Below are 27,993 nucleotides of genomic sequence, written 5' to 3' on the forward strand. Positions count from 1 at the left end.
CTCGATCAGCGGCTCCCAACCAGCGGCTCCCAAATAGTCGACCCGCGGCTCCCAACCAGCGGCTCCCAAATTGTCGACCCGCGGCTCTCGATCAGCGGCTCCCAACCAGCGGCTCCCAAATAGTCGACCCGCGGCTCCCAACCAGCGGCTCCCAAATTGTCGACCCGCGGCTCCCGATCAGCGGCTCCCAACCAGCGGCTCCCAAATTGTCGACCCGCGGCTCCCGATCAGCGGCTCCCAACCAGCGGCTCCCAAATTGTCGACCCGCGGCTCCCGATCAGCGGCTCCCAACCAGCGGCTCCCGAACTGTCGACCCGCGGCTCCCGATCAGCGGCTCCCAACCAGCGGCTCCCAAATTGTCGACCCGCGGCTCTCGATCAGCGGCTCCCAACCAGCGGCTCCCGAACTGTCGACCCGCGGCTCCCGATCAGCGGCTCCCAACCAGCGGCTCCCAAACTGTCGACCCGCGGCTCCCGATCAGCGGCTCCCAACCAGCGGCTCCCAAACTGTCGACCCGCGGCTCCCGATCAGCGGCTCCCAACCAGCGGCTCCCGAACTGTCGACCCGCGGCTCCCGATCAGCGGCTCCCAACCAGCGGCTCCCGAACTGTCGACCCGCGGCTCTCGATCAGCGGCTCCCAACCAGCGGCTCCCGAACTGTCGACCCGCGGCTCTCGATCAGCGGCTCCCAACCAGCGGCTCCCAAACTGTCGACCCGCGGCTCCCGATCAGCGGCTCCCAACCAGCGGCTCCCAAACTGTCGACCCGCGGCTCCCGATCAGCGGCTCCCAACCAGCGGCTCCCGAACTGTCGACCCGCGGCTCCCGATCAGCGGCTCCCAACCAGCGGCTCCCGAACTGTCGACCCGCGGCTCCCAATGTATGGACCAGTGACTCCCAAATTGAGAACCAGCGGCGGGACAGCTTTCTCTGTCCCCGGCCCCCAAATTCTGGAGTAACAGTGGCACATTTCACACATTAAATATCAAGGGAGCTAATCAAGACAGGGGATCAAAGATAGAATTTCAGTTCATTCTTTAGGGGGATGCTATTCTTTAAAGGGAAGTAATTCTACACGAGATGTTATTTTACAAGGGGCATAGCTTTACCTGCAAATTAAACAGAGGTGATTTCAAATGAAAATAATTATAATATCATACAGCCTTCCAGAATGTAAGTAATACAATACATGAGTCAGCATATATGATTTAGACAAATACAGGTAATTATACAGGAACAATAATCATGCATTCAATGAGGAAAATGTATAAGGAACATAATTCTACAGGGAAAGTAATCTTTTAAATCCAATTCTAAATGGAAATAAAATAGTTATTCACTTACGATAAAAAATGATGAAAACTGTAATACTAAAGCGAACACACACAACTGACGCTATAAATTACTTGTCTGAGGCAAAAAAAAAATAGAAAAAAAAATAGTTATTCACTTACATTACATCGAAAAGACGTATAAGGTAACTTTTAAACTTGAACGTTGGAGATCATTGAGGCATAGTCCATATATTTCTATGATATACATAGTTTAACATTTTATTATATACCATGACATGTGTATGACACTGTTCGCGTGACATGTGATTATGACATCTGTGACAATCCTGTTCATCACGTGACTATTGTCCAAGTGCACCAAGGGCGCCATACAACCACGCGCCAAAAAAACTGGCCAAAGGACCGGCTTACGACTAGGACTCGACACCCGGGGAGTTAGCGGTCACGTGCTCATCAGGCGCGGACGTGAAGGAAGTCAGTCAACACCGTCACTTGACTCATAACACACGTGCCAGAGCCAAGTTCTCCTTTCACTAAAGTACGCCCACCAAGTACTGTAGTACTTCCACAAATGACGATAGAACTTTCACTAATTGCTTGTATTTTCAAACCCAACTGCAGTACTTTAATAGCATGTAGTACTTTAACCAAGTACTGTAGTACTTTCACAGATTACAACTACTTTCAAACTCAACTGCAGTACTTTAATCCCATGTAGTAGTACATTCGCCAAGTACTATGGTACTTTCACCAAGTACTGTTGCACTTTCACCAACACAAAGTTATCTAGTACTTTCGTTAAGTGACCTACTTTAGTACTTTCATCAAGTGACCTACTTTAGTACTTTCATCAAGTGACCTACTTTAGTACTTTCGTTAAGTGACCTACTTTAGTACTTTCATCAAGTGACCTACTTTAGTACTTTCATCAGGTGGCCTACTTTAGTACTTTCATCAAGTGGCCTACTTTAGTACTTTCATCAAGTGACCTACTGTAGTACTTTCGTTAAGTGACCTACTTTAGTACTTTTATCAAGTGGCCTACTTTAGTTCTTTCATCAAGTGGCCTACTTTAGTACTTTCATCAAGTGACCTACTGTAGTACTTTCATCAAGTGGCCTACTTTAGTACTTTCATCAAGTGACCTACTTTAGTACTTTCATCAAGTGACCTACTGTAGTACTTTCATTAAGTAATGTAATACTTTCACCAAATACTGTTGTACTTTCACCAAGCGGTCTACTGTTGTACTTTCAAGAACACCAACTACTATGGTAATTTCACCAAGTACTTTAGCCCTTTCCACGAACACCAAGTATTGTAGTATTTTCACCAAGTACAATAGTACTTTCATCTGTTAAAATCTTACTTTGACTCCCTTAACATTGAATTTTCCCACAAACCCTAGCTACCATAATGACAAATAACCACGCAAATTGAAAATATATTCAGATGGACATAGAATAGGTGTGTGTGTGTGGGTGGGGGGGGGGGGGGTCCATTTCACATAGAATACGGGGGTTCATTAGCCTTCCCCTGTAGGACGCTAAAAACACGAAAACAACTTTTGTTTAAATTGCTAGGCAAACAGCATTGAGAATGTAGTGTTAGATTCAGTGCATGCGTCCCTAATTATTTATTTTTTTACACCGGTAGAGGAGGCTGGACAGTGTCCATTGCGTGTTTAGAACGACATGTCTGTTGTCTGAGCTAAGCGAGTAATCGATTACACGGGATTTAGTACTCGGTCATTCTTTATGTCACCAAAGACGTCTCGCGTTCGTCAAATAAATAGAAAGTAAATTTAATCCACCATTATTTGTTGAAAAGATAGAGGAAAAATATGACATCCTTTCTCATGAGATATAGATCTAATACGAGCGACTATTATGCGTATAAAGTGTAAAGCACTTAAATCTCAGTCATACAATTCAAAGCAGGCTAGCATGTGTTACAGTTTTAAAAAAAAACATCATTCAATTCAGCGTGCGCATCATACAGTTCAACATAAGCAATATACAATTCAACGTACACAGCTTACAATACAACATAAGCATTATACAATTCAACGTACACATTATACAATTCAACGTATACATTATACAATTCAACGTATACATTATACAATTCAACGTATACATTATACAATTCAATCTACACATCGATCAATTCAACCTACACATCACACAATTCATATCATACAATTTAATGCACACAAAAATAACTAGTGCTCAGATCTACCGCCTTAAATGTGTTTCCTGTCGACACAACCTCGTACAATGAAATTTTAATGAGCCAGCCTCACCTCTAGATACCCCCCCCCCCCACACACACACACTACACTACACACATTAACTTCACCAGAAATCTAGGTCTCTGCTTGGACATTGCGTTTGTTTTATGTTGGTAGCTTGGATAATGAACATTTGCAAATTAAACGATTGCTACCTTGTGGTTTGTTCTTAGAAGGACAATACTGAAACCAAGGGTTTTCACACTATAAAAACACACACTGGCAAACTGTTATAAAATAAAAACATTACAAAAACAACCCGTTTTACGACAGCGGATAATTTAAGTTGTATCGAGAATAACTAGAAACATTGGAAGACGCCGTGGTCGGGAGGGAGAGCACATGAATGTAACCGAAAAGTCCCGAGTTCGTAGACGAAGCTAGTTTACTGGGAACAGCAAGCTATGTAGAAGAGGAAAAAAAAATAATTTCTTTCTAGCAGTTTGTTCTTGGATGGACAAAGGCTACAAAAGCAAATCCAGAAAGAAAAACAGGCTGAATTCGGAATCAACGGCCTATATGGTTCATAACAGGTTGACATGCAATAAAACGATTGCTGCCTTGCTGTTTGTTCTCGGTTGAATAAAGGCTATGAAAGCAAATACAAAAATAAAAAGGCTGCATTCGGAATCAACGCCCTATACGGCGCTTAACAGGTTGACATGCACTACTAAATTATGTCAAAGAAAACCCGATCCAATGTATATTTTAAAATCAAGAACGAAGAAGAACTAAAAATTTGACTATAACCCAGAATTAAGAAATGTATTACAAATTCTGTGTTTACTTGATTGTGTTCTTAGCATTTCGTCGTAACCTCCTCCTTATAACGTCACTGAGCTAGTTTGTTATAATCGCTTGCTTATAACGTCACTGAGCTAGTTAGTTATAATCGCTTGCTTATAACGTCACTGAGCTAGTTTGTTATAATCGCTTGCTTATAACGTCACTGAGCTAGTTAGTTATAATCGCTTGCTTATAACGTCACTGAGCTAGTTTGTTATAATCGCTTGCTTATAACGTCACTGAGCTAGTTAGTTATAATCGCTTGCTTATAACGTCACTGAGCTAGTTTGTTATAATGGCTTGCTTATAACGTCACTGAGCTAGTTTGTAAACAAGGCACGCGGATAATCCCGGGAGACCGCTCAACCAGAACGTGAACCCAGTCGACCGTGTGGGGTGGGTGGATTTCCTCAATACTACTCGTTTCTGGAGGAATTTCTCGGTTCTATGGTAATGCCCTAGTTATGGAGATGTTAAAGATAGTACAGGACCCTCCCCCTCCCCCCACCGGACCCCATTTACTACCTGTGAAAGGAAGGCAGTATATTAACCTGTATGTTATGTACTGTAAATCAGCATTCCCCCCCCCCCCCCCCACTATCTGGGGACGGAGTAGTGTAAACCTTTGTATGTTTTTATCCTGGAGTAGCTAATATATATAATCTGTAAATTGCCACCCACCAATAATATGATGTAGAAAATGTGTGCTTGGTTTTTGTAAGAAGCCAGTATAGTAGTGTGAAGTTTTGTAAGAAGCCAGTATGGTAGTGTGAAGTTTTGTAAGAAGCCAGTATAGTAGTGTGAAGTTTTGTAAGAAGCCAGTATAGTAGTGTGAAGTTTTGTAAGAAGCCAGTATAGTAGTGTGAAGTTTTGTAAGAAGCCAGTATAGTAGTGTGAAGTTTTGTAAGAAGCCAGTATGGTAGTGGGAAGTTTTGTAAGAAGCCAGTATAGTAGTGGGAAGTTTTGTAAGAAGCCAGTATAGTAGTGTGAAGTTTTGTAAGAAGCCAGTATAGTAGTGGGAAGTTTTGTAAGAAGCCAGTATAGTAGTGGGAAGTTTTGTAAGAAGCTAGTATAGTAGTGTGAAGTTTTGTAAGAAGCCAGTATAGTAGTGTGAAGTTTTGTAAGAAGCCAGTATAGTAGTGGGAAGTTTTGTAAGAAGCTAGTATAATGGTGTGAAGTTTTGTAAGAAGCCAGTATAGTAGAGTGAAGTTTTGTAAGAAGCCAGTATAGTAGTGTGAAGTTTTGTATGAAGCCAGTATAGTAGTGGGAAGTTTTGTAAGAAGCCAGTATAGTAGTGTGAAGTTTTGTAAGAAGCCAGTATAGTAGTGGGAAGTTTTGTAAGAAGCCAGTATAGTAGTGGGAAGTTTTGTAAGAAGCTAGTATAGTAGTGTGAAGTTTTGTAAGAAGCCAGTATAGTAGTGTGAAGTTTTGTAAGAAGCCAGTATAGTAGTGGGAAGTTTTGTAAGAAGCTAGTATAATGGTGTGAAGTTTTGTAAGAAGCCAGTATAGTAGAGTGAAGTTTTGTAAGAAGCCAGTATAGTAGTGTGAAGTTTTGTAAGAAGCCAGTATAGTAGTGTGAAGTTTTGTAAGAAGCCAGTATGGTAGTGTGAAGTTTTGTAAGAAGCCAGTATGGTAGTGTGAAGTTTTGTAAGAAGCCAGTATAGTAGTGGAAAGTTTTGTAAGAAGCTAGTATAATAGTGTGAAGTTTTGTAAGAAGCCAGTATAGTAGTGGGAAGTTTTGTAAGATGCTAGTATAATAGTGTGAAGTTTTGTAAGAAGCCAGTATAGTAGTGTGAAGTTTTGTAAGAAGCCAGTATGGTAGTGTGAAGTTTTGTATGAAGCCAGTATGGTAGTGTGAAGTTTTGTAAGAAGCCAGTATAGTAGTGGGAAGTTTTGTAAGAAGCTAGTATAGTAGTGTAAAGTTTTGTAAGAAGCCAGTATAGTAGTGTGAAGTTTTGTAAGAAGCCAGTATAGTAGTGTGAAGTTTTGTAAGAAGCCAGTATAGTAGTGTGAAGTTTTGTAAGAAGCCAATATGGTAGTGTGAAGTTTTGTAAGAAGCCAGTATGGTAGTGTGAAGTTTTGTAAGAAGCCAGTATAGTAGTGTGAAGTTTTGTAAGAAGCCAGTATAGTAGTGTGAAGTTTAGTAAGAAGCCAGTATGGTAGTGTGAAGTTTTGTAAGAAGCCAGTACGGTAGTGTGAAGTTTTGTAAGAAGCCAGTATGGTAGTGTGAAGTTTTGTAAGAAGCCAGTACGGTAGTGTGAAGTTTTGTAAGAAGCCAGTATAGTAGTGTGAAGTTTTGTAAGAAGGAGGTATAGTAGTGTGAAGTTTTGTAAGAAGCCAGTATAGTAGTGTGAAGTTTTGTAAGAAGCCAGTATGGTAGTGTGAAGTTTTGTAAGAAGCCATCAGTATGGTAGTGTGAAGTTTTTTAAGAAGCCGGTATGGTAGTGTTAAGAACTGGTGTGACCAGTACGTGACTTTGGACTTTGGAAGAAAAAAAATGGTGTTTGAGGTTGTTTGTAGAGTAGTTGTATCAGTTTAGTGTTGGGGACAGAAGTAATTGGGCTAAGTACGGGTTAGGGAAAGATTTTGGTAAGGCTTAGGTTAGGGATAATGTTTACATTAGACTTTTATTTGAATGATTGAAAAAATCGATGTCCGACTTTTCCAAATTAAGCGTGTTAGGTTGTTAGCAATTATGTAATCTCGACTAGTATTATGGTTAGAAATTAGGGTTAGGCGTTTGAATATGGCTAGGGTTGGGGATAGAGCTAGCATTGAAATAAACAAGCCATGTGTGTATTTTAGTTAACTACCAGTAACCTATCACCCCCCCCCCCCCCTTTTTTTTAAGAAGATTCTATGATCAGACACGTGTATAATAAAATCCCCCTTTTATTTTACTATTTTGCTAACCACCAGTAACCTATCACACTTTTTTTTATAGACGATTCCATTTTTAGACACTGGTATGACACCTATCCGACCAAGGTTACTGTCCTGTTGATATAAAGATAATGTGTAACATTACTTTTATAATAGTGTTTAAGCTAACTACTAGTAGTCTAACACCCCTATTTTAAGAAGATTCGATTTTTGGACATTGGTATGGCACCTTGAAGTTTACCACCCTGTTAATGTAACTTTCAGACTAGTTTTTTATTTTTTATTTTAATTAACCTGGATTCACAGATAAGACCCAAAACAAAGACACGACGCCAGAGGTCGCTCCCAACAGTATTGTTGAACCGCGGGGTCAAGGCCACTCGCGTGTTGAAATGGTCGTAAGGTCAACGGCAAACTGTAACGGTCACCTGACAATGTTTACAGTAAACAGCTGGGGGTCGTGCCATGGTCACATGACCAACACAAGGCATGCCACGCCTTAACTGCTGACCCGTAGAGCCTAATTGTTGACCAATAAGACCGCATTGCTGACCCAATAGCTGATCCATATGACCCAATAGCTGACCCATATGACCCAATAGCTGACCCATATGACCCAATAGCTGACCCATATGACCCAATAGCTGACCCAAATGACCCAATAGCTGATCCATATAACCCAATAGCTGACCCATACGACCCAATAGCTGAACCATATGACCCAATAGCTGACCTATATGACCATTAGCTGACTAATATAACCTAATAACTGACCCATAATACTCAATAGCTGACCCATACGACCCAATAGCTGAACTATATGACCCAATAGCTGACCTATATGACCATTAGCTGACTAATATGACACAATAACTGACCCATAATACTCAATAGCTGACCAATATGACCTATTAGCTGACCCATATGACCTAATAGCTGAACCATATGACCCAATAGCTGACCTATATGACAAAATAACTGACCCATATGACCTAATAGCTGACCCATAATACTCAATAGCTGACCAATATGACCTATTAGCTGACCCATATGACCTAATAGCTGAACCATATGACCCAATAGCTGACCTATAAGACAAAATAACTGATCCATATGACCTAATAGCTGACCCATATGACGCAATGGTTGACCCGCAGACCCCCATAGCTGATCCGTAGGACCCAATAGCTGACTTGTAGAACCTATATGCTGATCTGTATGACCTAATTGATGACCTATATGACCTAACTGCCGACAGTAGAGCCTAACTGATGACAGCTGGACCCATTAGCTGACCTGAACTACCCAATAGCTGACCCGTAGAACCTATATGCAGACACACAACAACAACAAAACAACAACGAACAACTGACCTGAATGGTTGAATTGCTGAACTTTCGGCTCTACTTGCACAACCTCTACACATAAAGTCACCCAAAAAATAGATCAAACTGCTATTTTGTTTAAAACAATATCTCAACTTCACCGATATGTATCGCTTCAACTAGACATTATAAAGAAAATTAATTAAACATTAAATTCACGTACGTTCAAATCACTGGGCCATCTGTATGTGAGCGTTTATTCAAAGTCCAAGAAATGGAAATGAAAAACACGCATTCGAGTTGATTGAATTTTTAAAAACCAATTAACTAATTTCTCGAGCAGGAGAAGAAAATAATTTTAAAAAATGGAAAGAAAAATGAGACGCCCCGGGGGACAGGTCTCGTGTTTGTTTTCATACGGTCACGTGATCTGTATGCACGGTTATCGATCACTCGTTACTTCTCTGTGTGTCACAGGGTCAAGGTTTCCCCTGCAGGTAGGATTGATTAGAGAGTACTTCGCGTGACGTCATAGGCCGGTGCACCCCGCGGGCAAGTTAATAAAATAGGTCCCTGCTGATGAAGGGATGGGACGGCGTGGTCAAATTGTAGAGCATGCGACTGTTAACCCGAAAGTCTCGGGTTCGGATCCCGGGTTTATATACGTCGGACGTCCCTGAGTCCACCCAGCTACGATGAGTACCTGACTTATGTTAGGAAAAGTAAAGGCGTGTTGACCACACTATCTCTTCATATGCCGAGGTCACAGAAACAGATGAACTCTACTTGACCTGCCACATGGACCGTAAGTTTCGAAAGGGTTTTTTTTTTTTACTTCTACTGATGGTGCGCTGGCATATTAAAGGGACCGGGTTCAAGTCCACATCAGAATGCGAAAAAATTGATACACCATCGGTTAATAGGGCTGGTAAGTAGGTCACCAACCAGTTCTACGGCTCAATAAAACCTGCATGAGCCATAGAACTGGTTGGTGACCTACTTACCAACCCTATTATCAATTTTCGCTGATCGCTTAGAAAAACAGCTATGTTCTCTGAATAGGGGATTTCTCTGCAACATTCCTATCTCTATAGTTAAATGATATTTACTTTTTAAAGTAAATACATAATTCCCACATTGAAAGACACATTTCTTCGATGCTTCGGTACCCAAAAAAACAACCAGTTCCTCGTGTTTACAGTCTACTCGCTTTGCTGTGACATCACTTCCTGTTTGAAGCTAGCTCCGTGTTAGGTCAGTTTGAACAGCGCCCACCTATGTACACTGTACCTGTTTGCTTACTTTATCATTGGCTTACGCGCGCAAGTAAATCTGGCAATGGTAAGACTCAAGGCCAATGTGGCATGTTCTGAGATAGAGGGACAACTGGCAAGTTTTATCGTACCGGACAGCTGACAAGTTCTAACTAAGAATATTGTTTTGGAGCACTAGAAAACACGACCAACGGAAATGGCTCAAGCTACTTTCGCTTTGCTGCTGTTGCTGGGAATTCCCGCTCTGGCTAACGTTATGTGAGTACCCAAACACGCTTGTAGCGTCAAATTAGAAGACGATCTAAAAATACTTTTATAACTTCCCGTTCTGTGTGATTTTTAGACAACACTTTGACTTTGACTTTAAAAAAAATGTAATACAATTTTAAAAATTGATTGTGTTTTGCTATAGATTATGGTTCGTGTTTATGTCACAATTATGCATACTTTTTAACTAGTCTTTCATGGTAATGTTGATGGACTTGCTAAAAAAAGGGGTGTTGCTTTAAAATATAATTCAATATTACTAACGTCTGTGATAAATCTCATATGATTCAACCCTTCAATCAAATGAAAAGATTACAACTTAAAACTTAACATACCTAATGTTTTAGTCGACTGTCGAACCGGTAGAAACTCATAATTTGAGAAACCTTACACCCCTTTGTTTAGAAGAGTCCAGTGTGGGTCACATATACCAGGACTTGATCCTAAATTTGTTCTAATGTTGTGCCATGTCGACCACTGGAAGCCCAGGTTCCAACCTTGACCTTTCTAACACACGCTACACTCTGATACGTTCTGGTGCACATGCCACATCATCAGAACAACAATCTCAACATCTGAACATCATTCTAACACCCAGATCATTCTTACACCCAGAACATCATTCTTACATCTAGAACATCATTCTATTAACATTCACTACATCATGCTAACATCCAGATTATACCTCAAACATCACTCCAACACCATGAACAACCTTTCTACACCCTGAACATCACCCCCACATCCAGAAAACAATTCCAATATCCATAGCATCTTTTCAACATCCACAACATCATTCCATCACCTAGAATATCATTCCAACACTCAGAACATCATTATAATATTCTTAACATCATTCCTGCACTCAGAACATCATTACAATATTCTTAACATCATTCCTGCACTCAGAGCATCATTATAATATTCTCAACATCATTCCAACACTCAGAACATCATTATAATATTCTTAACATCATTCCTGCACTCAGAACATCATTACAATATTCTTAACATCATTCCTGCACTCAGAGCATCATTATAATATTCTCAACATCATTCCAACACTCAGAACATCATTATAATATTCTTAACATCATTCCTGCACTCAGAGCATCATTATAATATTCTCAACATCATTCCAACACTCAGAACATCATTATAATATTCTTAACATCATTCCTGCACTCAGAGCATCATTATAATATTCTCAACATCATTCCAACACTCAGAACATCATTATAATATTCTCAACATCATTCCAACACGCAGAACATCATTATAATATTCTCAACATCATTCCAACACTCAGAACATCATTATAATATTCTTAACATCATTCCTGCACTCATAGCATCATTCTCAACTCTGTATACGTAACTCTCGTTCTCCGTGTCCTGTCAGTATCTACTAATTTAGTGCATGTTAAGTTTCTTAAAAACCCGTTTCTTATCTACTTCAAATTTATTTTTAAAGGTTTTTCTAATCAAGAATATGCCTACAGACTTAACATTGGAAATTTTTTAGTAACTAGATGTGGCCAATATTTTAATAAAGATCTTACCAGAATTGTATAGCCTATCGATTATGTTAAAAACATCAATTAAATTAAATGGATTCAGTTGTTTACATAACCGTGAGCTTTTCATTTTTTTAACATTAAATTTCATACCAGCTTAAATCTATTAACAGATCCGATTTGGCTAATGCTAGCTTAAATATCTCGGCCACCACGAATTTAAATTAATTTGTTTACAAATGATTCTTTTTGCCCTTTCGTATTAGTGATTCACCGTAACACATGGAAAGATGCTATCAAACAAGCTTTATCAGTCGGTTACCTGAGGTCCTATGAGTGTCATCCGTCCATTGACATTAAATGTCAGGTGCATGACATTTCAGGGTACTAATCTGTCAACATGTTGGACTTGACACGAATTAAAAAATTTAATAATTCATGAACATTTGCATACAACACACCGGTGACACATTCAGTGATGACGTCATTCAGGTCGAAGGACAGGAAAATCGTGGGCTCTTTGAACCTTAAGTAGAATCGATAACAGTATCGTTAATAAGCGAATCCGGATAAAAATCTCTACAAATCTACCGGCGAATGAAGAAAAAAGGCAAATAATCGATTACAACTCTTTGTGCGATGCGTGTTGGAGAACCGCGTTATAAAAAATTCGATTCTAGGCTTAGCTGTTGATGCATGGGACAAAACTACGACAACACACACACACACACATACAGGCTGTTGTAATTTATTCAAGGTGAGTAACGCACGTGAGAGTAACTCACCACGGACAACACGTTGGGGGCGAAACGTCTGCATCACAACCTGGTCTGACTGCCCCTCCCCCTCTCCATACATGGTATGTATAGCAAACGAAACGTGACGTGTACTAAAAAAAAAAGCCCATTAACGATCTACCTTAAGCAGTGGCCTCCCTTGCCTTGAGCAAATACATTATTTATACACATCTACGGCTGATCAAATCAAGGCTCGATAACTCTCTCACTCTCTCTCTCCTTGTTTACTTTGGTAGCGGTTACCGCCCCTAATTAGAGGGAAATAAGTTTGAATGGTGGTACTGTATGTGTAAATCCAACTAATCATAAAATGGTGATCAACCGATATGTTCATTTGTAACTAGGATATCGTCCAGTATGGTATACATCTACACAACCTACCATGCTTATGAACGTGTAATTTTATTTTTAACTTGCATGGCTGCCTCCTTTACTATAGTCAATGAGTAGTGGTACAATGTACACATTTGATAGTAGATAAGTCTAGAGTAGAAAACAAATTTATGTATGCAAACCGATGTATTCTACAGATTAGACACAATCCACTGAGGTTGGCAATATGAATATACGTAACATATGTCTAGCTAATAAACGGGATACATAAGTGGTGAGGACGTATTGTAATAAGTATTGCACTATAGGACTATACCAAGGCAGAGTGAAAAGTGCGCTTAGTGAGGTACTGTCAATGGTCAAATAGTTTTTAGATGTCTAGCTAATCAATTGATTGGGTCGAGGTCATGGGGGCGGGGAAGGGGATGTCCAGAACATAATGTAATAACCATTGTGTACAACATAGGCTGTAAGAGAAATGTGTGTATGGAGGTACTGTCACTGGTCTAATAGTTTTTAAAACTCAAGCTTAAAAGTGAAACGAAGAAGGAATCCATGATAAAATGTAATGACAAATCGTGTAGAACCAACTGGGTGAGACGGGTGTCATCCGTTCAACACTTCAAGTGGTCAAATAGTTTTGTATTGTACCGTGAGACCCCCCCCCCCCCCCACACACACACATACACATGGACATACAGACAACTTGCACCAATGAACCGTGACGAGTGACCTGTACTAACCTCACCTACAATGAAACAACCATCACAGACCTTCTTATCTTTGTTGACATAAGTGGTCACATGACAATCTCAGGGATGTAGCACACACTTCAGACAGGTTAAACAGACACACCATGGTCACGTGACTATCTCAGGGATGTAGCACACACTTCAGACAGGTTAAACAGACACACCAAACTTATTTCAACGCATCTTCAGAGTTGTCACAGCGATCCTTACATTATACGGCTCGTGGTCACAATCTGACTAGAACATCTCAGTTTTGTCTACATTCCCTAGGTTAAAGCTAAGTAACGTAAATATTTGCTCACCAGCTAGAGTAAAAAGTTTTTATTTTTAGCTCTTTCCCAATTAGCTAAATAGGGTTGAAAGAATTTTGGGATCCTAAAATATGGTTACAAATTATTTTTACCACACAAAGAATTTTAGGCTCCAATAACGGAGTTCAAATAATCTTAAGTTCCTATAAAGAGTTTCATGTAGGGCAACATATTTTGACACCATAAAAAAGCGTTGAAAAAAATTTAGGCTCTAAATGATGTTGTGAAGTACTGGTGCCTCCTACTAGAAAGTGCCCCATTTTCAGAGTTTTAGAATTCCTGATTCAGATGGCCGTAGAGTTTCCCATGGTGCACCAACAACAGCACAAGAACGGTCGGATTGTTGCCGCCTCGTCACGCGTGACGGCACAGCCAAGATGACCTTTACCGACACGCCCCCTTCCCACCCTGCTTGTTTACCTATCCCAGAATTCAACACTCTTAAACAACATGTACAGGTTTATAAACTAGAATATTCACTAATGGCATATTTTTTTATATTGAAAACAAAAACCTGTGACAAATTAAAACAGACACAAAATCAAATTAAGAGTTTAACTTAAGTAACAAGTGCTCTTCCGTTTTCGTAACTCTGATTACATACATGTTACAGTGGTCGTGGTTATGACGTATTAAAAAAAAAAAGATACTGGATATAACGCTGAGTAGTAACAGCCCACAAACTGAGTGATAAAAAGCCATTTGCATCAAAGTTTTTTTTAAATGAATAGTCCTATTTATTAATTTAGGAAACACATCCGCGAGTGTAGTTACCTCCCTTACACACAGTTGTGTCCCTTTAATGTTAACGAAGGAGTTGTCACAATGTTGTTACAATGAATTAGACAGTGACATTTTGAGACAAACGCAGTTTGTAGTAGCATTTTTTTAGGCTGCTTCTTTCTTATGTGATGAAGTTATCTGTGGTGTGGAATTTCAAAATTAGCTCAATCAAAACTTATTTTCTCAGCTTTCTTCTTGGTTAATTGTGTAGTCTACCATGTCCACATTGTGGCATTTCATTGGCATAGATGGCCAAATACCGCCCCACCCCCGAGTGATAATTCCGCCCCGGGGGTCACCAACCACATCTACTAAGGGGTCATCCACTTATGACGTCCACATTTTTTTTATTTTGGACCCCCCCCCCCTCCCGTCCACAAAAATCCACTTTTTTTTCCTTATAATAGTCCATATGCATTCACAAAGTCAGTTTTTTTCGGACCCCCCCCCCCCGCGTGTGGAAGTCATAAATGGATGACCCCTAACAGAAATTACATTAAAAAACGGTCGCGATAATAGAACAATCATAGCACTTCCGTCCAAATCACTGTAGAAATCTACCAAGCACGCCATGCAGGCAGCAAGTTCGAAATACTTTGGCACAGATTTTAGAAAACGTAATGGAAAACATTTGAATCCTATCAATTAAGCTTAAGTTTGAATGACGTAACATGTCCAAAAAAACGTCAGTTTAACATGCTAGGTTCAAAATTAAATCAGTCTTGTGTTTGCTCCACTTGATAACCTTAGTAGTGCCACCCCCCCCCCTCCCCAGACTGGTGGCAACGGGAAAAGTGCCCGTGGGTTGATATTACAAAAAAATTGTCATCAAATGTCGAAATACAAGCCGTGGTGAGATTAGACCGTCTAGTCTCAATATTCCCGGGGATTGGGGCTTGGGGAAAGGGGGGATTATGAACTGATGTTGCAACATTCGCCTTGTATCAATGACTGACAGTGCAGCAGTTCAGAGTGTTAGGTTTAGTGTGGGTATACGTTACAGAGAAACTCAAACCTGAGCAAAGGCATTAGGATGTACGGCTAAGTTAGGGCAGCCAGCGCTATATTCAATACCGATTTCGAGGATTTGAAGCAGTTATCAAATTGCGTTATTAAACGCTTCCCTGCCCCAAGCTTTTAGAAGAAGAAAAACAACATATGCCATTAACGAGTTATGTTGGTCAAATGCATCACTTTCTGCTGAACCAAATAGCGAAATTAGGGAGCAGTGTTTCTTTCATATTTTTTTCTCCGAGGGGGGGGGGGGGTCAGTAGCGTACGCAGGGGGGGAGCAGGGGGAGCGGCCGCTCCCCCTCTGGCCATTTTCAGCAAAGTGGCGCCTTTTTGGCAACTTTTTAAACTCAAAGTTTTAAACAATGATATTTGTTAAAAAATATTTTTGGTCGGCACATCTATGTAAATCACAAGATTTCTTTTCATGCAGCAATTAAGCATAATTGTACTAGTCTAGTAGTGTCTACGTTTACAACACGTATTAACAGCTGCATCAGTTTGCCATTCTAAAAATAACCATTAAGATGCATTGCAATGTTTAAAAAACCTCTACGGGTAGTACCACTTGGCAAGAGGGGTGTTAAGGTTAAGGCAACTGATTTTAAATTTGCTTATGAGTAATTGAATTAGAAAATGGTATACATAAAACTTCACACATAAATACTTTATAAATACAGTTTGAATCGTGTGATTAATTTTTAAAAAAATGCAATACAGAAACAAATACAACTGATGTGGCACCTCTATTTAAATTTACTTATGAGCAAACTGCGTAGTGGTGGGGAAATTTTGACAAGGTCAACAACGTCATCATGATGAAGTAGTAGTATTCTTACAGTTTGGGCGATAGTGATTACGATTACAAATTATATGAAACAGTTACAACCCCCTCCTCCATGGACCCCTCTGTAAAAAAAAATATCGTCATGATACCACTGTTACTTATTTAAATCTATTTCTGTATTATATAGGCCCTATATTTGTGTAATATATATTAGTGTAATATATATGTATGTTTAGAACAGTCATCTAAAAACTGAAGCTATGTTCCCTCTGAGTTGGTTATCTCCACACCCCCCCCCCCCCACACACACACACACACTTCACCACCACAATTGTGTAGAGCGACATTAATGTCACACCTAGGAATACACTGGGTTGGATAATTGACCTAACGTGACCGGACACTGGTGAATGAAGTTGAACCCCCCCCCCCCCAACCCACCCCGAACTGATCTGTTAAGTGCATGTAGAAAAACGCGTAATGATGTACCAAAGTACCATGCCGCCAGAAAATTAGCTTTTTAAACGTAAAACTCTGTGAATTTTGTTTTTGCAATTACCAGTAAAAAGGTGTGTGATCAATACAGTGATCTAACCCATACCTATCACTATGTTAAAAAATTATTTTCAAAGAACACAAAGAAGCAGTAGTTAATTAAAAATATATGATCCGAATTTATTTTACGAGGGGGGGGGGGTGGAAATCGAAAGTTTTAGGGCGGGGGGGGGGGACAGGGGTGCAAATCGAAAGTTTGAGGGGGGTGCAAATCACCGGAAAGGGCGCGATTTGGCGCTACGGGTTAGACTGTGAGCAATATGCCTTTATGATTGCATTTAAATTGTGTTTATGTTATGAGTGTAGTGTTTGTTTTTTCGTTTGTGTTTTTTTTTTTTTTTGCGTTCGTTTGTGTTGTGTTTAGTTTTGTTCTGTTCCCAAGTTGGTACATTTAAAAAAGATTTACCGTGGCGGAGCACGTGATGCAGCTAGTATATATATATATATATATATATATATATATATATATATATATATATATATATATATATATATATATATATATATAAAATACACGTATATAGAAAATAAATTCGGCGCCTTTTTTTGCTCTTTTCACTCCCCCTACAACGAAAACCTGGATACGCCTCTGGGGGGGGGGGGGGGGGGGGGGGTACTTGGAACTAAAGGGGTGGGGGCGGACTAAATTTTCCGAGGGTGGCAGACACTGGTGAAAGTATAATTTATTTTAGTTTTTATTCTATTACCCCCCCCCCCCCCCCCAACAACAATAGATGCCTGAAAGGAACACTTCCGGAGTAAAAAAAAGACTCCACCCATAGCCTTGTTCTCAGCCACTCTTCTCAACTATAAGAGTGACGCCCTCACAATGACTTACATTCAACGTGGGCGGTGCATCTTACTGTCACACATCCGGTGTAAATAAAACCGTGTATGTATAAAAATATACGCCGTGCTATTATTCTCCAGTAAAGATAACAGACCTACCTACTTCTGCACTATGGAAACAACGCCCTGCTGACAGTGTAGATATAAAAGTTTACAGATCCCGAGCAATTTGATCCCCGTTCATTTATAGGCGACATCACAAATATAATTCCTAATGGTATAGGCCATGGGTCGGCAACCTTTTGAAGCGGAAGAGCCAAAAGTTACAATTTTCAAAATTTCCCTGGTTTTAAAGAGCCACTAACATTTTTTTAATTTCAAATATTTTATTTTTTTATTAAGATTATTAGTATTTGTTCAAGGAGCTGGAGAGCCGCATCTTGATATCAAAAGAGCCGCATGCGGCTCGCGAGCCGCAGGTTGCCGACCCCTGGTATAGTCATTAAACAAACGCGCAAATGGGGATGGATTGTACACACCTTGTGTGAACCAACTAGCAACATCACCAGACAGGCACTAGATTGGAATCATCAAAGCAAGAGGAAAGTAAGTATACAAAACCAAACGTGAAAAAGATCAGTTGTAAATGAAGCAGGGGGAGCCGGAATGTCGTGGGCCAAACTTGAAGGAATCGCCGAGAACTGAGTATGACGGAGAGGTGTGGTTACCTTCCTGTGCTCTACAAGCGGTCCACATGAATGATGATGATGATAATAATAATGGTGATTATAATGGGCCTTAGTACAACAGTACTCTTTTGTTGGCTCACTCATATTTTGTCTAAAGGAAATTTTTGCGTTACTTCTATAATCCGTCGTGAATGATCATAGGCTTACACTAAAGCACAGTGACGATACAAATGCTAGTCATTAAACATCAATGGTGTTTGGTGGTAATCGCATGTGATACTTAAAACAATTGGTCACATGACACCAATGGTGTTTGATGGTAATCGCATGTGACACCTCAAATAGTTAGTCGCTTGACACTAATGGTTTGGGATACTTCACAAGATACCAATGGTGTGGGATACTAATCTAATGTGACACGTACAACAGCATGTCGCTAGACACCAAAGGTATTTGAAGGTAATCTAATATGACTACACATCAAACAGCTATTCGCTAGACACTAATGGTGTCTGATACTTTACTAGACACCAATGGTGTGTGATACTCATCTAATGTCACACATCAAACAGCTAGTCGCAAGACGCCAATGGTGTATGATACTAATCTAATGTATCGACTCCCCGCCCGGGGATATAAGAGGATTATCTTCCAGTCCCACACGATCACCCCGAGGACAGTGAGTCAACCGTTTTTTTCCGTATGCCCCCCCCCCCCCCTTCCCCAAACATTAGCCTATATGACATATCAACGACGGATCAAACTAATAACGCACCCCTCCCCCCTCCCCCTCCACCACCAATTCAAACGAAGAACGTAACGTGTCTAGTTGGTGTGAGTTCAAACAAAACGATGTTGTTGTTCAGAAGGTAATGAATCAGTAGAGTGACCCCCCCCCCCTCCACCACCAATACAAACGAAGAACGTAACGTGTCTAGTTGGTGTGAGTTCAAACAAAACGATGTTGTTGTTCAGAAGGTAATGAATCAGTAGAGTGACCCCCCCCCCCCCTCCACCACCAATACAAACGAAGAACGTAACGTGTCTAGTTGGTGTGAGTTCAAACAAAACGATGTTGTTGTTCAGAAGGTAATGAATCAGTAGAGTGACCCCCCCCCCCCCTCCACCACCAATACAAACAAAGAACGTAACGTGTCTAGTTGGTGTGAGTTCAAACAAAACGATGTTGTTAAGAAGATAATGAATCAGTGCAGTAACAGTGGGATGGGCACTCAACAAGATCTGCACCGGCTCCTTAAATGGGCCGCTCACAAATGACGTCATTCAATTGTAATTGTGATACCGATTTTATTATTAGAAGTCCGCACATGGGCTTTTATATATTACGATGAATTATATTAAGGGGTCGTCCATAAATGTCACACTCCTAGGGGGAGGGAGGGGTTAGGGTTCGGAAGTCTGTGACGAGGTGTGAACGGGAGGGTTCAGAAAGTGAGACTTATCACTGTCGGAGTTGTTTTGGTTTTTTTTTAAAGAATGTTCAATGCTGAATTTTAGCCTCTATTTCACGTTTTACGAAGCTGATTGCAGGCTATAAATTCTATTAGTATTAGAAATTAATAAACTCGATTTGACAGAAATGTGTAACAATTTTAGAGAAGAAAAAAACCTAAGGTTTTTTTTTTAAAAACAACAGCAATTTTGAGGTGGATGGGTTACGATGTGACGTAATTTTAGGGGGGGGGGGGGTGCATCTGGCTTTTTGTGAAGATGTGTGATGATGGTGAGGTAAAAAGCGTAAACATCACATGTCATATGGATGACCCCTAAGATGTCTGCTGAAGCACTTTTAGTAAACCAAAATCAATACATTTTTATGTGAATTTTTTTAGGATAATTTCCTCGCGCCCATTATCTTATGTTATCTTCAAGTAAAAATAGATCCAGAGTTAAAACATAAATACTGTTAATACGTAAGGGTTTTCACTGTTTATAGACTCCTCCTCAAAGAATTCTTTTAGCTAGATCTATAAAAAATCATCAGTGAATTATTGGATAAAAGAAATTACAATTTGTTGACTAGTCTAGACTCCAGTTATTGATATTCAAGGTCATTTATAAAAATTATAAGCAATATTACCTATTTTTTTTTAATTGAAAGGTGTGACCAAATATTTTTATAGACCTAGACCTATATAATTTACTTTAATTATGTGTAGGCCTATATTTTTCCAATTGTGGATTGGATATCAATCCGATGGAGGGGAAACGGTGGGGGGGGGGGGGGGGGGGGGGGGTATACAGGCCTTACCAACTCCACTACCTTACACCCCAAAGCATATGCTACTGGTCAGGACAAAGCAAAAGAAAAATGGAAAAAAAAGAGCAAAGTAAAAAGAAACAAACATAAGAGCTACTTGTGTGAGATGTTCAAATACAGAATTCAAAGCTACATTAGCTTTTTGTTAACATGTGAATTAATGATGAGCACATATTTATTTTAAGCTTATTACACTGATTACTCTCCATATTCACATCTCTGTGACAGGCTTATGGCCTATTACAGCTGACCATTGCCACATTACTGTTCATTACACATCTTTTTTGGCAATCATCACATTTCACATTACATCCATCAAATAGGGCATAAGATTTTACAAAAATCTCTATTATTAGAATACTCCTTAAAATAATCACATAATTGATATTACATCTGAAAACAATAACATCACATATCATAACCCAATATATGTAATGATTAAAATTTAAGTTATTAGGGCCTAACCTTCATTTGAAATTGCATAGCTCTTTACTCTTACTTAATCATCTTTTTTATTTGTGAAGTTATTAGAATAAGCTTTTCTCAATATATTTAGTTTAAATTTAAATAGATCTAATTAGTCAAAAGTGTAGAATAGACTTATGTTTAGGTTAGGATAGATCTAGGTCTATTATGTAATATAGTCTAGTCAGTATCGCCTAGGACTAGTCACCTAGTAATGAATATTTCAGCCAATAGGTAGTCTATATCCAATGTCTATACTTAGGCCCCTAGGGCTTTTGTTATTAAGCTATAGGCCTAATAAATAATACTATTAGGCCTAGGCCTATAGTTGAATATTATTAATTATTATAGGCCTATTATTATCTAGATGTAGTTAGCAGGCCTAGCACTGCCAAAGAAGAGTATGGCTAATTAATTTGAGCCTATTAATTAGGCCTAAACACCTTTTTAAACATTTAAACAGTCAATAAAAAATACTGCTATTATAGTGGTATAGTATGTATTACAGAGTTAAATAAAAATATGCCTAATAGGCCTAAATTATTAGAATATTAGGCCATATGCCCTATTAATGCCTATTAGACTATTATATTTAAAATTATTAGGCCTGCCGACACTGATCACAGGTAAATATTAAATATTAATATAGGCCTAATATAATAGGCCTATTTAGTAGTATACTATTAGTCTATTAGTTAGTATAACACTGGTGGATTCTAGAGGGGAGGTCTAATTCTAGTAGATCTATTTACTATTTAGGGCCTAATAAATAATTATAGGCCTAATACTAATATTTATCTAGATCTAGATGTCTATTTACTATTTAAAATAAAAGAAAAACGGAAAGGGGGAGGAGGTTGACTAAGACTGGATAAAAGAAAATAATATTCAAATAAAATAATATTGCCAATGCCTAGCCTAATTCAACTAATCGCCCTAATTAATTAATAGAAAAATGTCAAAAGCTCACCAATAACTGGCAAAAGCGTGTTTCGACTGTGAAAAAGGTTAATAGCTTTATTCTTAAATTAGGCCTAAACTCTAAACGATGTTATCCAGGTAAGATTTCCGGCTAAGCAGCCTCGCTGTACACAAATAAACCAAGGAACATTTGACACACTACGAGTGACACAGGACCACACAAATCACGTGACTAGGCCGAATCAGAAAATAAAAGCACGTCGTAGGCCTAGGCAACGATTTCTTTAAATATTTTAAATATTAAATGTGAGTCTAAAGATCAGTGTTGAGTACATTAATTTAAAATCAAGGCTGTTTCATATTTTAATTTATTTTTAATTTGTGCTTTCAAAATCAAATCTAGTCTAGATCTACAATACAATACTGAACCGATGATAGCAGAATTTACTAAAACTACATACTACATACACAAACCAACCACCCCACCCACATCCTATTATCGATAGTTCTTCAAACACTAATATTTATTTACATTAATGATTGAATACTCTGTCTTTAATATTATGGATGATTTCTGTTTGGTCTATTACTAATTACTATAAAATGTTGTGTTTATTAGATCTAGATCTAGACTCTATGTGTTTATACTAGTGTAGGCAGCAGTACTCTTCTCTTACTCTTGCACATTAATTATTATATATTATAGTAAATAGGCCTATCTAATCTAGTTAAATTGTAGGCTAGATTTAGTCTAGATATAGAGTATTATAGAGTTAATCTAAAATTAGTAAAATTAAATAAGTCAAATTTACTTGAAATAGTTGCTATGTTACTTGTTTGAAATTGATGGCTAGATAAAAGAGTTTTAAGAGTAGGCATTGTCAAGGTAGCACTACAATCATCATCCATCAATCATGATTGCTGTGCGGAGAATAGAGAAGTGGGCCTAACACTATTAATTTTGTTAACTATATCCGTAATCCGATTCATTAGTCATACATTGATTTATTGAAATATTTTAATTTATAATCAACATGTGTTGTAGACCATACTATGCTCATACTGTGTTTTCCTAGTAGGGCCACTTGTCTAGTGTCAGTAAAAAGTACACCAGTCTTTTAACCTAACACTTAACCTAAGCCTAAGATGTTTTTTCCTTAGATGTAATTTCTTAAATTATGATTATATATTAGCCAAATACAATATGAAGGTATGGCTGCTCTATAAAATTCAAAACATTTGTAAATGTATGTGTTTTTGAAAAGTAATATTTGTAATACATATTTTTTACATTATCAAGTTGTTATTTTAGGTAAACACAAGACTCCATGGTCAAGAGAAAATTGTTTTACTTAACATGACGTTAAAATAAATAGCTCTTAAAATCACATTAGTTATAATGCGCCAATTAACGAGCTATGCCTAAGTCTAAAGTGTTTGTCCCAAAGGCTACAGGGGCACAATGGCTTAATCGGATTTTAGTTGTGGCAATAGCAGTGTTGACTGTGTTTGTAATTTTTCAACATTTACTGAATTCATTGCCAACTTGCCGTATATCAGGGCCAAAGGACTGGACATCAGACGGCTATAGGTAACCTCAGATTGTCACATACTTTTATTGTATTAACGTATCTTTTCTTTTTTCTATGAATGATAATAGTTTAACTTTAAATATTTGTCCCTCTTTTGTCTTTTTAGTAATTTCTTAATGTTGTGTTATAGATTTAATTATTTAATGATGCTGCGAGCCTTATTACAAAAAAACAAAAACAGTGTTTGTTGCAGTGTTAGAAAAAAAATGGTTTTATGAATTTGTTGCCCATATCTATAATAATCTAGTATTGTCAATAATTCAATAATTCTTCCAATCCAAACTGAATCTTGAGCCTAACTGTGTAGTAATTAACTATTCTGAATCATATGCAAACTAATATTTGGGCATGACTAAATAATAAAAATGTCTGGGGATTCTAAATTCTAAAGAGAATAATGGATAGCACTATTAATAAGCACAAATGTGTTTATTCTGAGAATAAAGATGGCCAGACAGTATTGATGAACAGTTCTAGAATTCTCATATAGAACAATTTCACAATAAGCTTTTCAAATTTTTCGCAGATAAGTATTAAATATAAGTGTATTTATTAAAAGAAGTAACAAGTGAATTGTTTTGTAGTCAGATAATTGGCTTAATTGTTTGTGGTCCAACTTTTTATTTTTCAGGAATTTTGCTATCAGGACAACCTGGAATGGCAACTGTGTCAAGCATGAGCCTGTTAAAATTTCTCTGGCACCAGCTGCAGATGGTGGGATGGTCATTAAGATCTTAGCGCCTTTCTTCAACAGCCCACCCAAGCCTGATGGCCCCCCTGGACAGCCTTTTCCTGGTCTCTGGAACTATGAAGGTAAGCCGAGTCAAACAATTTCTCATGGTTACTTTATTGGATAATTGTCACATTTAGGGGCCATCCATTTATGACGCCCACACGGGGGGGGGGGGGGGGGTGGAAAAAAACTGACTTTTGTGGAAGCATATGGGCTTTTATAAGGGGAAAAAGTGGATTTTTGTGGACGTCATAAATGGATGACCCCTTAAAAGTAACTGTTAAGCCAATCTCTGTGTTAAAATCTACTTGTGGGTCTAAAAACTAGGAAGTACTTTAGATTATCTCATGCAGATGGTAACTCTAGCCATCAGATTAGTGACTGAAGTATAATTGTTGATGATAATAGCTTTACAAAATATAGTCACAGCTAATTGCCCAGGAACTCTGTTCTCCAGTAAATTGTATCATTTTAAATTATTTATTATATCACTATTTAAAATGTATTAAATGTATTTAGAAATTCATTAATTTTTTTTTAGAGTATTTCAAATTAAGTAGAAAACAATTTGTAACAAAGTTTTAACACTACTTTACATTATGCTATATGTGAAAATCACACTATATCATAGAAAATTATCACAGACGGTGTTGTGACATTAGGTCTTTAGTAAAATAATTTTACATGTAGATAAAAAACTTAAGATCTATAGTATCATCAAAGAACTATGGCATTATTTGAGGAGGAAATTCTTAAACATGGTTTAAATTAAAATGAAGGCCTTCATGATATTTTAATATAAACATTTAACTTTAATAAAGCCTATATTTCTCAATGCAATAGCAGTAAGTATGGGTTATCACTAAACATTAATTTTCAATAAATAGTTTACATTGCAGAAATTTTTTACTACTTTTTAATCAACTTTACACATATAACAGCTCTGAATATTTTTTGTTTCAGTTGTCGAAGCTTTCTTCTTGAATGATAAGGACCAGTATCTTGAAGTGGAGCTTGGGCCGTAAGTGAAAAATAAAAACACAATTAGCTCTCAGCTCTCCACTTTTCAACACTTACAAAAACATTTCTAAGGTTACATACAACATGTTAATATTACAATTATTATAATGCAAACTGGTAATATGTATGCTGCATTTTCCTGGGAGGGGGGAATAAACTTTTTAAAACCAATATTAAAAAGCTCAATTTTAAAAATTATAGTAATTTTAATTCTAATAAATCCTTGGTTTATTTATAGCTGTAGAGTAATTTCAATGTTTAGTAACATTTTTTTGTTTTTCTTTTTTAAATGTGGAATTATTTGGGTTAAGAACCTTGGTAGTACAGAAGGGCATAGTTTTTTTGTGCTAAATATTGAACATTGGTTTCCAAAAACTAATTGCTAGAGTTATTCAGTTACATTTTTAAAACTATGTTTGATTGTATATCAATAAAGCAAAGGTAGATAAAACAGTTTTCAACAATAGGAATTAATTTTACTTTTGTTAAAATGTAGTTCCAGCCATGAAAGTTATTTAAATATGTTTCATTTCAGATATGGACAGCACTTGCTGCTGATGTTGAATGGTGAGAGAAAGATGGTCAAGGTCAGCAGTGGTTGTTAAAATTATTATTTGATATTAGCCTTTGCTAGAATAGCAGAACGTCACAAAATCTTACTGTCAGCCATCTTTAATTACAAGGCAGCAAATTAGATTTTAGAAAAACAAAATTAATTACCTAAAAGCAGGCAATACCTGTAATATATTTGACCTGCAGGTGTTCTTTACAGTTGGCCTAAATTTATGACATTTCTTATTTTCAAATTTGAAGAGTTCTGTAAAAAAAATTTGTAACTCTTTTATCACAGGATAAACTGCCACTGACAACATACTCTGCAGATATTGAGGGAGATAGGTGGACAGGAGAGGCCATCCTTCCGAGGGGATATTTCCCCCCTGGTGTCACAAAATTTAACGCCTATGCCATCCACGGTGAAGGAGAAGACAGAGTTTATGAATCCTTGTATCCAGCTACGGGAGGAGAGACGCAACCAGATTTGTACGTGTACATAAATCTTTTATAAACCATTTTAAATATTTACATAATGTTAGTTTTATAAACCATTTTACTGAAAAGTAAATATAAATATTCATACTATATCTTGTGTTAATTTTTTAGTTTAGATGTAATATGGTAAATGTTTTTTTTTGCTTTTGAAACCATTCACAGCCACAACCTCCACTATTTCCAACCCATTGACATGAGCAAGCTTTTAAACAACTATAGCCCTGCAGATGTATCAGATGAGTGGAAGCCTTATGTGAACTCTGGGACTGTTGTGGGTTAAAGCTGCCTTCACAGATGAAACAGTGATGTGGGTTTAAGCTGCCTTCACAGATAATACTCATACACTGAAGCTGTGTTCACAGATGATATTTAAATACTGGTGTCAGTTAAAGGTTATAGCTGTGTTACAGTTTATATTTTATTTGAATTTTTTCTTATGGTTGTTGTTATCTTTCAGAAAGAAACCTATGGTAATTTTTAAATTGTATATATATTAAACTTGTGAAATAGTTGGTCAGTTTGTTTTGTCAAAAAATAATTTCATATATTACATCTTAAGTTTACTAATTGAGTAATTCTGAAGTTGTTTTTTTTTAAAAATACATCATATGAAAACTGGTTTAACTCTTTTATTGTCATTTTATTAATTACTTGGTGACTCTTTCTCTCAAATAACAAACAATAGAAGTTTGGGACCAAAGTTTGTGTAAATAGGTTATCAAGCACAAGGTTAGTTTTAAGTAAACAAACATGTATTTTCTGTGTTTGTAAGCTATAAACTCCTGAATTGCAATGGTAATTTGATTACAGTTGTGGTTCCTACACCCAAAAAAAACTTTATATTTTTAAATGCTCATTACTACAGATGAAAAAACTTGCTTTTTAAAAAGGAAATGTCTGTGGAAGTTATTTGAAATAAATCTGATGGCTTTGTATAAATATTTTGTAATATTTATTTTTTGCTTGTTTGTTGGTTACATTATATGTTCTGTAATAATATTGTAGTTATAACTTCATTTAAAATATCATACATAAAAAATTGGCTAAACATTAATCTAAACTAGCAGTGCTGTAAATTTGAAGATTGGTAAAAATCTGGCCATGATAAAATCTTGAGATGTGCCCCCCCCCCCCCCCAACCTCTTATAAAGACATCCCCTACACTGTGTAAAAAGGATACCCTACAGCAATTAATGATACAGCATTAGCCAGTACAATACACACAGTCAACACAAGATTTTTAATTTTAACGAATTACTCATCAATATCTACCATGACTTCAAACAGTGAAAGGAATAGCTTCAGCTAGAGTTTATGTTTGACCAAAGGACTTTTACAGAGCTGGTCAGAAAATTGACTGTACATAAATTTTGCTGGGACGCAGCATATTATTACACTGCTGTGTACTGTTAGCAGAGCGGCATAATGGTTTCATTCAGGTCAATTCAGCTACAAAAAAAGACATGTTAAAAATGAATTCATCAGCA

At 37.8% G+C, this 27,993-nt stretch overlaps 1 protein-coding gene and 1 long non-coding RNA gene across 4 annotated transcripts in view; one reads left to right on the forward strand and one right to left on the reverse strand.

Moving 5' to 3' along the window:
* Window positions 1-22,221, reverse strand: part of LOC131954988 (uncharacterized) — a 42,853-nt gene extending 20,632 nt beyond the window's left edge. Inside the window, exon 1 of the long non-coding RNA XR_009388816.1 lies at window positions 22,161-22,221. This is a non-coding gene — a long non-coding RNA (uncharacterized LOC131954988). The remainder of the gene's footprint in view (window positions 1-22,160) is intronic.
* Window positions 9,929-27,445, forward strand: LOC131954986 (UPF0462 protein C4orf33 homolog). Of its 3 annotated transcripts, none has more exons than XM_059318856.1 (7): window positions 22,291-22,417; window positions 23,424-23,702; window positions 24,335-24,516; window positions 25,400-25,457; window positions 25,992-26,043; window positions 26,307-26,497; window positions 26,669-27,445. In XM_059318856.1, the coding sequence occupies exons 2-7, from the start codon at window positions 23,530-23,532 to the stop codon at window positions 26,784-26,786; spliced, it is 774 nt and encodes a 257-aa protein (XP_059174839.1). In that variant the 5' UTR covers window positions 22,291-22,417; window positions 23,424-23,529; the 3' UTR covers window positions 26,787-27,445. The 3 variants fall into 3 exon arrangements, with proteins under 3 accessions (XP_059174841.1, XP_059174839.1, XP_059174840.1); XM_059318857.1 differs by having other exon boundaries at window positions 22,299-22,417; window positions 23,412-23,702; XM_059318858.1 differs by lacking the exons at window positions 22,291-22,417; window positions 23,424-23,702 and adding an exon at window positions 9,929-10,112.
* Window positions 27,446-27,993: the final 548 nt, after the last annotated feature.

Source organism: Physella acuta, unplaced genomic scaffold (genome assembly GCF_028476545.2).
Source record: "Physella acuta isolate Inbredline_101_S28 unplaced genomic scaffold, ASM2847654v3 ptg001046l, whole genome shotgun sequence".
NCBI classification, from domain to species: domain Eukaryota; kingdom Metazoa; phylum Mollusca; class Gastropoda; family Physidae; genus Physella; species Physella acuta.

Coding starts and splice junctions, on each gene's coding strand:
- LOC131954986 (XM_059318856.1), top strand. CDS start 23,530: ATGCCTAAGTCTAAAGTGTTTGTCCCAAAGGCTACAGGGGCACAATGG. Junction 23,703..24,334: donor TGGACATCAGACGGCTATAG/GTAACCTCAGAT, acceptor TTTATTTTTCAG/GAATTTTGCTATCAGGACAA. Junction 24,517..25,399: donor TGGTCTCTGGAACTATGAAG/GTAAGCCGAGTC, acceptor TTTTTGTTTCAG/TTGTCGAAGCTTTCTTCTTG.